Raw genomic sequence first — 13306 nt, forward strand, 5'->3', positions numbered from 1 at the left:
TAAAGATACTACTGACTGGTCGCTTAACAACGACTAAACCATCATCATTTAAGGCATTACAGCCGCGAGTGGTCCGGTCCAATATATTTGTACAGTACGAAAAATTCGCGACTTTCCATCCTTTACTTATAGCCCCTAAGTTCTTGGAAATTCAATGAAACGAGATGAAATTAAAGACCCTCACACTCTAAAACTTAAAAACGCGTTTTATTTAAATTCGATAAAAAGCATTTGATTGATTCGATACACGCGCGGATACACATCTTTCATAAAATATTATAAAGAGGAAAGATTTGTTTGTTTGTTTGTTTCGAATAGGCTCCGAAACTACTGGACCGATTTGAAAAATTCTTTTTCCATTAGAAGCCGACATTGTCCCTGATGAACATAGGCTACTTTTTTTTATTTTTTTTTATTATTTTTTTTTGGTTTCATGTGTGTTTTAATGTTTCCGAAGCGAAGCGAGGGCGGGTCGCTAGTCTTTCATAAAACAATTTTGCTTAACTTTAACTAAAAATGTTTTATATTGTTTACACGTTACAAGTTATTTTAATGGTTTTTAGAAACAGATTTTGTTAAAGCCATCTTACGATCTACAGAGCCGTCAAAATTAGCGAATTAGGCTTTCGCAAAATTAATGTTTCTGACGTGACAACGCCTTATAATTCGATGGAGCCGGCTACACGCACGAAAAGTTACTATTTACTCATGAGGCGTTCCATTTAAGGCTTGAAGTGCAAGCGAGAGCGCGCAACGTGCGACAAAGAGGCGCAATCGGCCTCCGCGTTCGGCAACGTTCGACATCTGTCTCTCTCCTACTTGAGTGAGCGATGCATCCGCGTGGACAGCTGCTATACAATAATACATTTACATGTTTTCGTCAAGTATGAAGTTCAGTGAAAAGTGAATGTGGTGTCAATTGCTTATAGCAACGATAATTGCGATAATTGAAAAATGAAACCATTCCATCAGTATTTTCTTATGACGTTTTCACGTTCAACTATCGTTAGTAAACCGTCTTTACAGACAACCGATTTTTTTATCACGACTCTATCCGCAGAGACAATCAATATAGTACTTTGCAACAATTCGTTCCTTAATCTTTATACGTCATCACCCGAAAAAACAATTAGTTGTATAATGCGGAAGTGCAATTCTCAACAAAATTGACGAGATTTAAAATTGCTTCACGCTCCATTGATTCCGATCGCGCAACCTTTCGTATTTTAGACTTTAAGCAGCACGCTATGGTTTAAATTACATTTTAAAATAGTTCGAGATAATTTTCACATTGAAATATGATTATTGCGGCCTATTAAATCTGTGCTGTGCTCTGATAACCTGAGAATCGTGTTTGTGGTTATAACGATTAGTAAAGTGAACATATCGATTAATAGGAACGAAATATTAATCGATTACCATAATATGTTTATTGCGGTGTAAGGATAGTCTTTCGGTGAAATTGTTAGACATTACAATGTATCGATACGTATGGAAGCACAAAAACGATAATTGTTTTTCGATTATTATTTTTTTTACCTGGTATGTGCCAATATTCGTAGGTTTTCTCAATAGTTCGCTCAACGTAAACAAGTATAACTTTGATTATCATTTAAAATTATTAAATGTTGAAAGTTTTGTTTGAACAATATGCACCAATTCAGAACAGATCGGTAGAGTAACTGCAAAAATAGGTGGCTCAATGATTTGACGAGCCACGCACAGTGCACTGCGATCCGGTAAGGTCACTTTCTTAATTTGTTTTTTTTCTTTTCATTTGAATCGATAGGCAGTAGAGTCGCGATTCGCATGCCTTACTGATGTAAATATTTGGGCTTAACTGGCATTTTTCCAGACCTGTGAGCTTAACTGTGGAAAGATTATTCTACGCCAATAAAAGAAAAAAACACCCTTTATCGCCTCATTTAAACCATAGTTATACTAACACCTTATAAAGTGATATTTATATAAATTGTAAACGATTACATTGTTAACTAAATTCGACGTTTATATCTACTATTGTGACTACAATTAGAGTGAAAAGAAAATAAATTTAATTTTTACGAATTAAATTTATAATTAACTAGCGACCCGCCCTCGCTTCGTTCGGAAACATTAAAACACACATGAAACTAAAAAAAAAAAATTAAAAAAAAAAATTAAAAAAGTAGCCTATGTTCATCAGGGACAATGTCGGCTTCTAATGGAAAAAGAATTTTTGAAATCGGTCCAGTAGTTTCGGAGCCTATTCGAAACAAACAAACAAACAAATCTTTCCTCTTTATAATATTAGTATAGAGTATAGATCATGACCATGATTCGCAATATTACTGTTGTACTTGTACCTCTGATGGGCTCTACACTGTGTCCGCCCACTCTGAAATCTTGAAATTACAATAACTGGGCTACTCGCCCCTTCGATATTTCTTTGAAGGCCGCTACTACGAACCGATGCCATTATAGAAGTTCATTCGAGGAAGTATTTTTCCCAACGAATTGATTCATCTTTGAGAGAGTTAGGATTTTCAAAGCTATTCTTTCTATTGCATAGACCAATGAATTATTATTAGCACTTATTATTACAATGTCAGATCGAAACAGTGGGATGTAGCTAACATTAAATAATTTCGGTAACAAATCAAAACAAGCTAAGGTCAAGAACTAAAATTGCCTCTGCGCAATTGACAAAGCCATTTAGATTTCAACCGGTGACATCATTCACGAATTATTACACGTGCTGGTGGGCCCAGGTCATAAACAATAAAGACTTTCGTAAACATTTTATTGTGAATGATTAAGGATGTGATAATTTTATGACGTCATCATAATATATTTACAATAAATGATTATTTTAAACGTTCGCGATCAGGTGTCATTCCGTACTACATATTACTTATGGGATTATTACTATAATTTATAGTATGAGATATGTCGAGCCTATTACAAAGCGAGGCTATCAACACGAGGAGACTGATTAATCAGTCTGACCAGTTTCGGGAATTAATTAGACGTAAAAATCTTGATAATAACTTAAAATAAATGTATAGGGTAGTATAACTATATGGCTCGCTTCCGGGATTAAATATGCGATGATTATCAATTAATTGCCATTATTTCTAACCTTTTTTTCCTACCTAAGCTGATAGCCTTCAGAGGCTATTTTAGCGTAACCTTAACTAGTAGGTGAGCTCACGGGGCTCAACCCTGACGACGTTGCTAACACGAACCCTAGCAAGAGCCGTGCTTCGCAGAATCGACCACCTGAGAAGATCCGGCGAGAAACTCAGTGGGCTTGTGTCTGTAGGTTAATTTACGAGCCCTCGAGCCCTTCCTCGCAAGCGACGGGTTCGACAAGAACAATGACCGATATTTGTAGGACGAATCAAGCGATCCTATTATAAGGCATGCAGTAAAAAGTCACTATTCGCTCGTATGATACGCGGGCTCGAAATGTCGTTCGTTTTATACTAACTAGAGGTCCCGCAGTAGTCGAAATTCGACTATAATTAATTGGAGTTGTAAGTTTGTACATTATTATAATTACAATTTATACTTCTATAATCACAAATTTCGCCAAGACTACACTATAAAAATATTACCAAAAGCAAACAATATTTAATCTATTCTCAATTTTACAACAGACGCCAAGAACAAAAGTTTGACTATAAATAGTATGCATGCGTGTGTGCGTCAAATACATGGTATGTAGTGTGTGTAATGATTTATTTATTGATTTAATGTATCTTATATGCATTATTTAAAAAAAATATTAGCATTGTGCACTTCTTCTCTATATTCTCTATAAGTGTGGAAAATTTCATACTCCTCCGTCCGCGCAATTTTCGTAAAAAGGGATACAAAGTTTTTGCTTCACGTATTAATATATAGATAAACCTAAAACAAACAAAAGAAATCCGTCCGACGGGGGACACATCAAAGGAAAAACAAAAATTGTTTGTTTTTATACAATTTTGAGCATTTTCATATTTATTCACCTTTTAAACCTTGTCTGGACTTCTTCGAAAAATTCAAGACCAAAATTAGCTAAATCGGTTCAGCCGTTCACGAGTTTTAGCGAGACTAACAAACAGCAATTATTTTTTTATAAATATAGATTAAAAATGTATTACCGTCTTTACCGCTCGAAAAAATTCTTTTGATCCTCTTCATGGCGCAGCCAAGGCACACACGATTCACAGTTTTATGTTGTACGCTTTAAGAGTCAATACAGCACTGAGTGCACAGCTACCGAACTGCCCATAATCCGATTATAGAAAATCGTGTATTCACACACAATGAAAAACTAATGAATATTATCGTGATACTAAATTTAGGAATTCTGACGGATATCCACGAAAAATTAAAAGCTACTATAGATTTAATTCATAAAAAAATTAGCTTCAGAATTGATAATAAATTAGAATTCAGTAATTTAAAAGAAAACGCATTCTTTAACAATAAAAATAAAAACCTTTGATTTTTTTTAAACTGCATCCAATAAATATACACAAAACATACTATGCTTACTTTAGAAATACAATAAATAAAAAAGTTACCATGTGTCGATAGCTTATTGGCACATCAATCAATGCCTATAATATCATTATTAATAATTGATTTATGATCAATAATAATGTGGTTTTAGTTCTAAACACTTCCAAGTAATCTTCTGGCGTTCTTGATTCGCAAATACAATTAAAACTATTTTTATGGTATTTAATATCATCTCACATCGTCCGTGGTGACAATAAAAACTAAAAAGTATTTGAAACGGTGGAAATAATATAATGCCAATAAGAAAGCCAAGAATTAATTGTAAAAGCAGTTTATAAAACAGTAAGTGATATTTTGAAATTGAATAGTTGATATTTAGTAGGTACTATTAATATATCAAATCGAGGGGTGAAAGCAAGCAACTTTAAAGGAGAGCCATTTAAAGTTTGAAATTTGGAAAAAATATCACAACAAAAAAAATCTTCAGGTATTTCATATCAGTAAACTTAATTGAAGTTCAATTAAAAACATCGAACTGTTGATGCTGATACCAAATAAAACGGACCTTTAATTACAAAGGTAAATGTTGCGTATTAATCGAAATGTCGCTTAAAGCAAAAAGCCCTCGAAATTATATTTCAAAATACTATGTTCAGAGAAGACAAGTAATTTTTACGTGTTGATAAGAAAACCGAGTATTGTTTAGTGCTTCTTGAGGCTTTCATAAGTTTAAGTTTAAAATATATAATGCCTTCTCTTTTATTTTCCCAAAATTAAGCGATCTTACATATACATAATGTATGTATTGAATTAAAACATTTAATATAACTAAAGTTAATAGACGATACAAATGCTACCAAATATATTAAAAAAAAAAATACAATTTTAATTTTTTCTTTTTAAATTACTACATTTTTAAGTGATAATTAATTAGGAAAAATAATGAAGTCAGGTGATATTTAATTTGCATATTCATTACACAAATTTAAACGCAAGTTTTTAATCACCGAACGCTACCACAAATTCTACCAAAACACAAAATCTACTATATTGCAAGATTTATTTTATCAAAAAAAACTACCGTTACACAGTGTTCGCGTGACAGTATAGATTGAGACTAATAGGTGGCTCGCACGACAGGTCCCGTAGGACCACGATAAGACGTTGTGTCCTTTGCCATCAAAGCGACCGTTTAATTTTGATCCTTTAATTTAAATCTATTTTGACGTGTGACGTAGGCCGCATTGCCTGTCTAAATATAGATCAATTTCAAACGATTATTCTGGAAATCTACAAGATCAAGCAACGGAAGTCTGGCATGTTTTTTATCAAATCATCGATACGTAGCTTTACTGGATTATTATTGGTGGTAGGACCTCTTGTGAGTCCGCATGGGTAGGTACCACCACCCCGCCTATTTCTGCCTTGAAGCAGTAATGTGTTTCGGTTTGAAGGGTGGAGCAGCCGTTGTAACTATACTGAGACCTTAGAACTGATATCTCAAGGTGGGTGGCGCATTTATGTTGTAGATATCTATAGGCTCCAGTAACCACTTAACACCAGGTGGGCTGTGAGCTTGTCCACCCATCTAAGCAATAAAAAAAATTGTAAAATATTAAAAACTTACAATATCTTTGGCTACATTAAAACTTAAGATGCGTTCTTTGGATACGTTTTAGTTAATGGCACAACTTAATAGTTAATACGGAAATTTGCAACTTTTTATAGTTAAATAAAATCCCACGAAACGGGAGTAAGCATGTTTAAGTATTATTAATATCAAGACTGTTTACGCCGCGTATATTGTGTAATGACATGACAGTCACTTAGATAACTGGACGTTGGCGCCTATCTCCCTAAGTGCAATCAGGTTTAATTTTTAATGAATATAGCAATAACTGTACTCTAGTAAAATGCTTACAGAATCTTAGAATACAATGTAGAGCGTTTATTTTATAGTTAATTGACCGGCTTGTTGATATTTGCAGTTACATTATACCTTAGACTAGACCCTGATTTCATATTATTATGTAAATGGTATATATTTATTTATTGTATGTATTTTCTCTAATAATATATTATTAATAGTACACCGCAACATAGATGCTGTATCTTTATCTTTTCCAGAATTTCTGAAAATTAAACGATTGTCTGGCTTTTAGCGATAAGATCGCCTATTTTACAATGTATCTTCTTGTTTACTATTTTTTAAATATTGTGTTTTGGTGTGCAATAAAAAATATTCTCTCTCTTTCTCTCTATCTCTCTCTCTCTTAACGTGGCTTGGAAAAATTACTTGTATAATGTGGTGTTCAAAACAGCGATATTCAATATCGAAATGTTTATATCAAACATATTACAGGTGGTAATTTTTTTTATTACCCTCGTAGGCAGTCGAGCATACGACCCACCTGATGGTAAGTGGTTACCGTTACCCATGGACAAGCCGCTGCCTAGCTAGATTATTTAGTAATAATTAATAAGTAATACATTATACTTTTCTTTTTAAATATATATTATCTTCTTCGGGCGTCTACTTTATAACGTTCTTTTATGATTAACAAAGAACAGTTTAGTCGCATAGCTTTCAATTTATTTTTAAGCGATCGCGTCACCGTCCCGACGCCGTTATTAACTCTGATTACAATGAATGTCAAGTATCAAGATTAAATGCTGATTGAACCTTGAACTTTTGTTGTGCAGTTGTGTGCAGCGATCTATATTAGTATAGGGCTTTGTTGTACGAACAACAGATAATGTCTTTTTTTTTACTTATAGGCAGACGAGCATATGGCCCACCTGATGGTGAGTGGTTACCGTCGCCCATGGACTTCAGCAATGCCAGGGGCAGAGCCAAGCCGCTGCCTACCGTCTATCTACAGCTAGTAACCTTGAGGGGTTGAACGTGTGGGTGGCGCCGCGTGTTTGGTTGTAGTTTTGACCGCGGGAACCCCCCTACTCTGACCGGGTTCTGACCCCGGACGGAGATCGGACGTCGGGTGTAAGAGTGCAGGGGAGTCGTTTAGTGGGTGGGCCCTAAAATTCCTTGGGCTCATAGATTTTTTTTTTTAAATTGAATTATTATTTTCAATATTAAATGAGCAATTCGCAATACACAATAATGTTTTAAGGGGGGTTGGGAGTTTTCGAACAGAGAGACTTAGTGTAAGAGTCCCGACTCACCCTCAGCTCTGGCTCTGCGCTCGAACTCATCAAACAGCCTGTTGACGTCATCGATCTCCCGCCGCAGCCTCCTGAGCTGCGGGTCGGCGGGGTCCCCCTCGGCGAGCAGCTTCTCCGCGTCCTCGTTGAGGGCACGGCGGATGGCCTGACGTTGCTCTGCTCCCATCGCTACGAACTGTACAAAAACAATATTCTTGCATATGTTTGAGAATTAGTGATGTCGATTCTATGTCTGTGTCGACAGAACTAACGGACGAACAACGTTAAGTCAACAAAGACCAAAGACGGACGTTCTCCCTTTTGTAGTTGTAAATTCAAATCAATGAATGCATAGTTCTTCGAACGAACATTCTGTTATTGCTATGTTTAAAAAAACATCGAATACAAATTATGAAAAGAGATTTAATTAGATCTAATAGTGGTCGTCTTACGACCTCAAACCTCACAACCCATCTGCTATTAAACGGTCAATAGTACATAGGATCCAAAATCCAGAGTTGAAGTTTACATCGGCTAACCAAACCTAGCACTAGGAGTCAGCGTTTCCCAAAGTTTGCTTCAACCTACCTGAGGGAAGTCCCAGCCCTTCACAACTTTGATGGTCGCGAAAATCATGTTCTGTCTCATTCGGAGTTGCTTCCTCTGCCACAGGTGGATGACCTTCAACACGAAACAGAATGTTAGCACGCAGGAACCGCACACCGATATATACAACACTTCGATCGGTCGTATTTTTCAATTTTAATTCCACTCCAAGAAAATTATTTCTAACGGTTAGGATTTTTTACATAGTTTTTTTTTTACTAAGACGGGTGGAACGAGCTCACAGCCCACCTGGTGTTAAGTGGTTACTGGAGCCCATTGACATCCACAATGTAAATGCGCCACCCACCTTGAGATATAAGTTCTAAGGTCTCAATATAGTTAGAACGGCTGCCTCGCCCTTCAAACCGAAACGCATTACTGCTTCACGGCAGAAATAGGCAGGGCGGTGGTACCTACCCGCGCGGACTCACAAGAGGTCCTACCACCAGTATAAAGTAAAGTATAGTAACCGGCAAACATCGTGAGCAAATGACCTTGACTGCGCAGAACCGAATTTTAGATCACTTTGGTGGTGAGGGTGAGGCGCGACGGCAGAGGAAATCGTATCGAGCGCGTTATTGGTAGATCAGTCGAACCTTGCGTCCCGCACCGCGCCTTCGTTCCGCTTGCTCCCAAAAGTACGCTTGCGTACAGTGAAAAGTCTATCGTTATTAATCGTTAAGTTATATTTTGTTATAATTGCTTGTTGACTTTGTTGCCATTGCTATTTGTTGAGTGTTTGTTGATTTTTTATAAAAAATACACTATGCCGCGACAAACTGGTGTAGTATTCAAAAGAAAGGGTAGAAAAATTGTGTACGACGTATATTGCTTCATTATAAAACAGGGGAAGAATGATGAAAAAGTAAAACAGACTTCGGAAGCAACAAAAACATCAGTGAGTACTGTTAGGTGCATTATTAACGAAGCTAAAGGCTCTGGCTTGCTCATCGTGCTTGGGACTCCGGGTAAGAAAAGATCAGGGAAGAAGAAAGTTACCGGAATGGATAGTTTCGTTCAATCTGTAATAAAAAGATGTAATCATAATAACTACATAACAAGCAGCGAAACTCCGTACCGTAGAAAGGCTTCGGAAATTTTAAAGAAGATATACATTTTAATGGCTCGGAATGAAGTTTACGACGAATTATGAAAGAGCTAGGCTTCAGATGAAAAAAAAAAAACAGAAAATAATCGGAAGCTGGTAATTGAAAAAAGTAACATTCGATTACTACGAATCGAATATCTTCAAAAAATAATTAATTATAGACAAAAAAGAAGATCGAACCGACCGAGTCGTAAACTACACCGATGAGCCCTATGTCGACTTATCACGATGATGGCGACTCGGGTGATGAAAACAGTGATGATGATAATGGTCAAGATTATGATAACGAAAAAAAATTACAAATACCAGCTTCGCTTCAACTGAACGAAGACCTGGCAACAGCTCTAGTTTTGACTTAATAGAAGGAATATCTATTTTACCCCAAGATTAAATTATTATAATTATTAACCTATATTTTTTGTTGATGTTCTAATAAATATATAAATAAATACATATGTTGATTTTAATAATTTAATTGCATTATGACGCAGAGTAAATAATGTTTTTGCATGTGAGTGTACCATGCGCAAACTTACCCCCACTACGTCAACAAATGCTCAAGAAGTTTGCCGGCTATTATACATTTTCATTTGCTTTTTATGTTTTTAAATTGTTGACCCTACCATCTGTCAGTGCAGGTACATAGACGCCATTTTAGATTCGTTTCTTTATTGGCTTACTAGCTGACCCGGCAGACTTCGTAGTGCTTTAATCGATAAATAAAAGACCTAAACTTTTGTATAAAGTAAACTTAAAACAAACAAAAGGAATTCGTGTGTCAAAGGAAATATAAAATTGTTATTTTTATTTAATTCCGAGCATTTTCATATTTATCTACCTTTTAAACCTTCTCTGGACTTCCACAAATAATTCAATACCAAAATTAGCCAAATCGGTCTAGCCGTTCTCTAGTTTTAGCGATACTAACGAACAGCAATTCATTTTTATATATATAGAAGAAGAATATAGAAGATAGAAGATAAGGTTCAGGTGTATCTCCATTACCCGGTCGAGCTGTGCCCGCAGCGCGTCGGCGGCGGCGAGCGCGTCGCGGCAGGGCGGCGGCAGCGCCAGCACGGCGCCCGGCACCTGCGCCTCGGAGCCCGCGCCGCCCAGCCGCACGCGCCACCGGCTGCGCCCGGAGTTGTCCACCACCGACAGCGACGCGCCCTTCTCGATCGCCACCTGCGCCACAAGCGGAGCGGAAATTGTATAAGTAGACGCAATTAACAAGATGTCACAGTTCCAGTAGCTAGCGGTGGCCTCAAAATGATCGCCTGAATCATCATTAAATGATAGGACACCCACGCTCCTGTCTGGTTCGGCAGAATAGAAAATATAATATAATATAACGTCACACGTATGATTCTATTCGCGTCAAGTAAATTAATCCATAGACACAGCCCACTAAGTTTCTCGCTGGATTTTCTCAGTGGGTCGCGTTTCCGATCCGGTGGTAGATTCTGCGAAGCACTACTCTTGCTAGGGTTCATGTTAGCAACGTCAAGTTTGAGCCCCGTGAGCTCACCTACTAGTTAAGGTTACGCTGATATAGCCTCTCAAGGCTCTCAGCTTAGGTAAGAAAAAAATATCTATGAGAATGTTCTTACGTTAGCGTGTTTGTACGCGCACACGGTCTCAGCCCTGATGGGTCTGGTGACGGGCGCCCTCCGCAGCTTGACGGGCCTGACTTCCTGCGCCTCCTCGACCAGCCGCGACACGGCGGCTCCGTGTGTGTTCAGCTCCTCCCGAAGGTCCTGCATGCCCTTAAGGAGCCTCTCCCCTTGATCCAGGGTGAACTCCGATTGGGAGAATGTCGTGTTTAGTGCTTCCTCGCGTCTGAAATTCATTCGTAAGTTGACCGGTTTGTTTTATATAATACATGTTATAAAAAAGTCGCTTTCTCTGTCCCTATATCTGTTTGTCCCTATGTATGCTTAAATCTTTAAAACTACGCATCGGATTTTGATGCGATTTTTTTTAGTAGATAGTGTGATTGTAGAGGAAGGTTTATATGTATAATAACATCCATTAAATAGTGGAGAAATCAATAATAAATTACAGTTTCGAAGCGAAGCGAGGGCGGGTCGCTAGTATAATATGTAAGATGAAAGTGAATATAACCAAGCAGTTATATCATATACTAGCTGTACCCGTCCGCTTCGCTGGGCATTTAAAATTAACATTATTATTTCTCACCCCCACAAAGATTCTCATCATTAACGCAACTGGTGTACCAACACTCATATAAATATTAGCCTATCCATTAAGTACATGTATTTTCTATATGGATACCAAGTTTCAAGTCAATCGGATGCACGGTTCAGTAGTTATATCGGAACATCCGTAAAAATCACTGTAGATTTATATATTATTATAGATCGCGTATCTCTACAGCGAAATAGTATCTATGTCTTTGTGTTTTTGTTTCTTTGTCTATGAGTTAGAACATCACATATCTGATTGATTTGAAAATTTTCAGTTATTATTGTCAGTGGAGAAGGTCTGGTCGCGGTACCAACGGCGCACGACAGAGGGCGCCCAAGTAGTTTCAACAAACGAGTATATTACTTTTAAATCTATAATATATTCTAATATATCTAATATAATATACATAATCTATTTCTGATATTTAATTATAGTCACATCGGAACGTATAAGGATTTTTATTTATACATGTATGTATAATGTTCCACAGAATCATATTTGTTTTTTTTATAGTATGTTATTAGATATTTATTATATTTTTTGCTATGTAAAATGTTTTTTTTATTGCTTGGGTGGGTGGACGAGCTCTCAGCCCACCTGGTGTTAAGTGGTTACTGGAGCCCATAGACATCTACAACATGATTACCAATTAAATGTTTAATATTTGCTTAGTTAAATCATCGGTTAATATAGTCGGGGTAATCAATGTTCGGCAGTCAGCCAGGTTTAGTCTGACATATTAAACATGGAGTATGACTCACTTTGCGATCCATTTCTCCGCCTCTTTGATCTCCTCGAAGAAGGTGTGGTACTGCGTGGTGTGTTTCAAGTGGGTCTCCAAGCAGAGGGTCAGCTGGAGGACCCATGCCCATTGAGACTGCATCACCTGAATTAATTAATAATCGTTTAAAAAAATATTTATTTATTTATAAATATTATTCTTAAACAATTTTTCCCTACCTATTCGCTGGTAGACTAACAGGATATTCCAGCTACGTGTGGAGGGGTAGGTGAGCTCACGGACTCGACCAGAGAGAATTTACTAACACTACCCCTAGCAAGAGCGGTGCTTCGCAGAAACTACCACCGGATCGGATTCGCGACCCACTGAGAGAATCCGGCGAGAAACTCAGTGGGCTGTGTCTGTGGGCTAGGACGGTGACCGGTGCTTGAGAGCGCTAAAAGCACCGAGAATGAATCCGGGGGATCCAACAAAACATGTTCTGAGACGGCGGCTTTGCGTTGGCCCGTCGCAGTCGCATAAGTTTAAATCGAAATGAAGGTAGGACAGCAAAAAATTCTTTTTATTTATTCATTGCTTAGATGGGTCTGACAGGAAAGGTAGATGGCAAACGTCCAAGAGGACACAGTCCCACGAGATGGTCGGACCAAATACGATCTTCTTTAAACATCAACTTCCACAATGCCCTTCATGAAGCTAAGGATCGCAGCAGATGGAGAGAAATCGTACGGGAGAAACTGATGCAGCGCGGGAGTCACGACCCTCAGTAATGAGGAAAACGACCCATCTGGTGTTAAGCGGCTATCGGAGCCCATAGACATCTACAACGTAAATGTCACCCACTTTGAGATATGAGTTCTAAGGTCTCATTATAGTTACAACGGCTGCCCCACCCTTCAAATCGAAACACATTACTGCTTCACGGCAGAAATTGGCGGGGTGGTGGTACCTACCCGCGCGGACTCACAAAAGGTCCTACCACCAGT

General features: G+C 37.7%; 1 protein-coding gene across 50 annotated transcripts in view; it reads right to left on the reverse strand.

The window, feature by feature from the left end:
• The window catches only part of shot (dystonin-like protein short stop), a 249701-nt gene that overhangs the window by 120493 nt on the left and 115902 nt on the right, over positions 1-13306 (reverse strand). For all 50 annotated transcript variants that reach the window (XM_089736075.1, XM_089736073.1, XM_089736066.1 and 47 more), the window contains 5 exons: positions 12340-12464; positions 10981-11209; positions 10376-10555; positions 8245-8337; positions 7678-7852 (listed from right to left, as the gene is read on the reverse strand). In XM_089736075.1, coding sequence (XP_089592201.1) covers positions 7678-7852; positions 8245-8337; positions 10376-10555; positions 10981-11209; positions 12340-12464 — 802 coding nt within the window. The remainder of the gene's footprint in view (positions 1-7677; positions 7853-8244; positions 8338-10375; positions 10556-10980; positions 11210-12339; positions 12465-13306) is intronic.

The sequence above is a fragment of the Bombyx mandarina genome, chromosome 20, assembly GCF_030267445.1.
Source record: "Bombyx mandarina strain Sakado chromosome 20, ASM3026744v2".
Classification (NCBI taxonomy): Eukaryota; Metazoa; Arthropoda; class Insecta; order Lepidoptera; family Bombycidae; genus Bombyx; species Bombyx mandarina.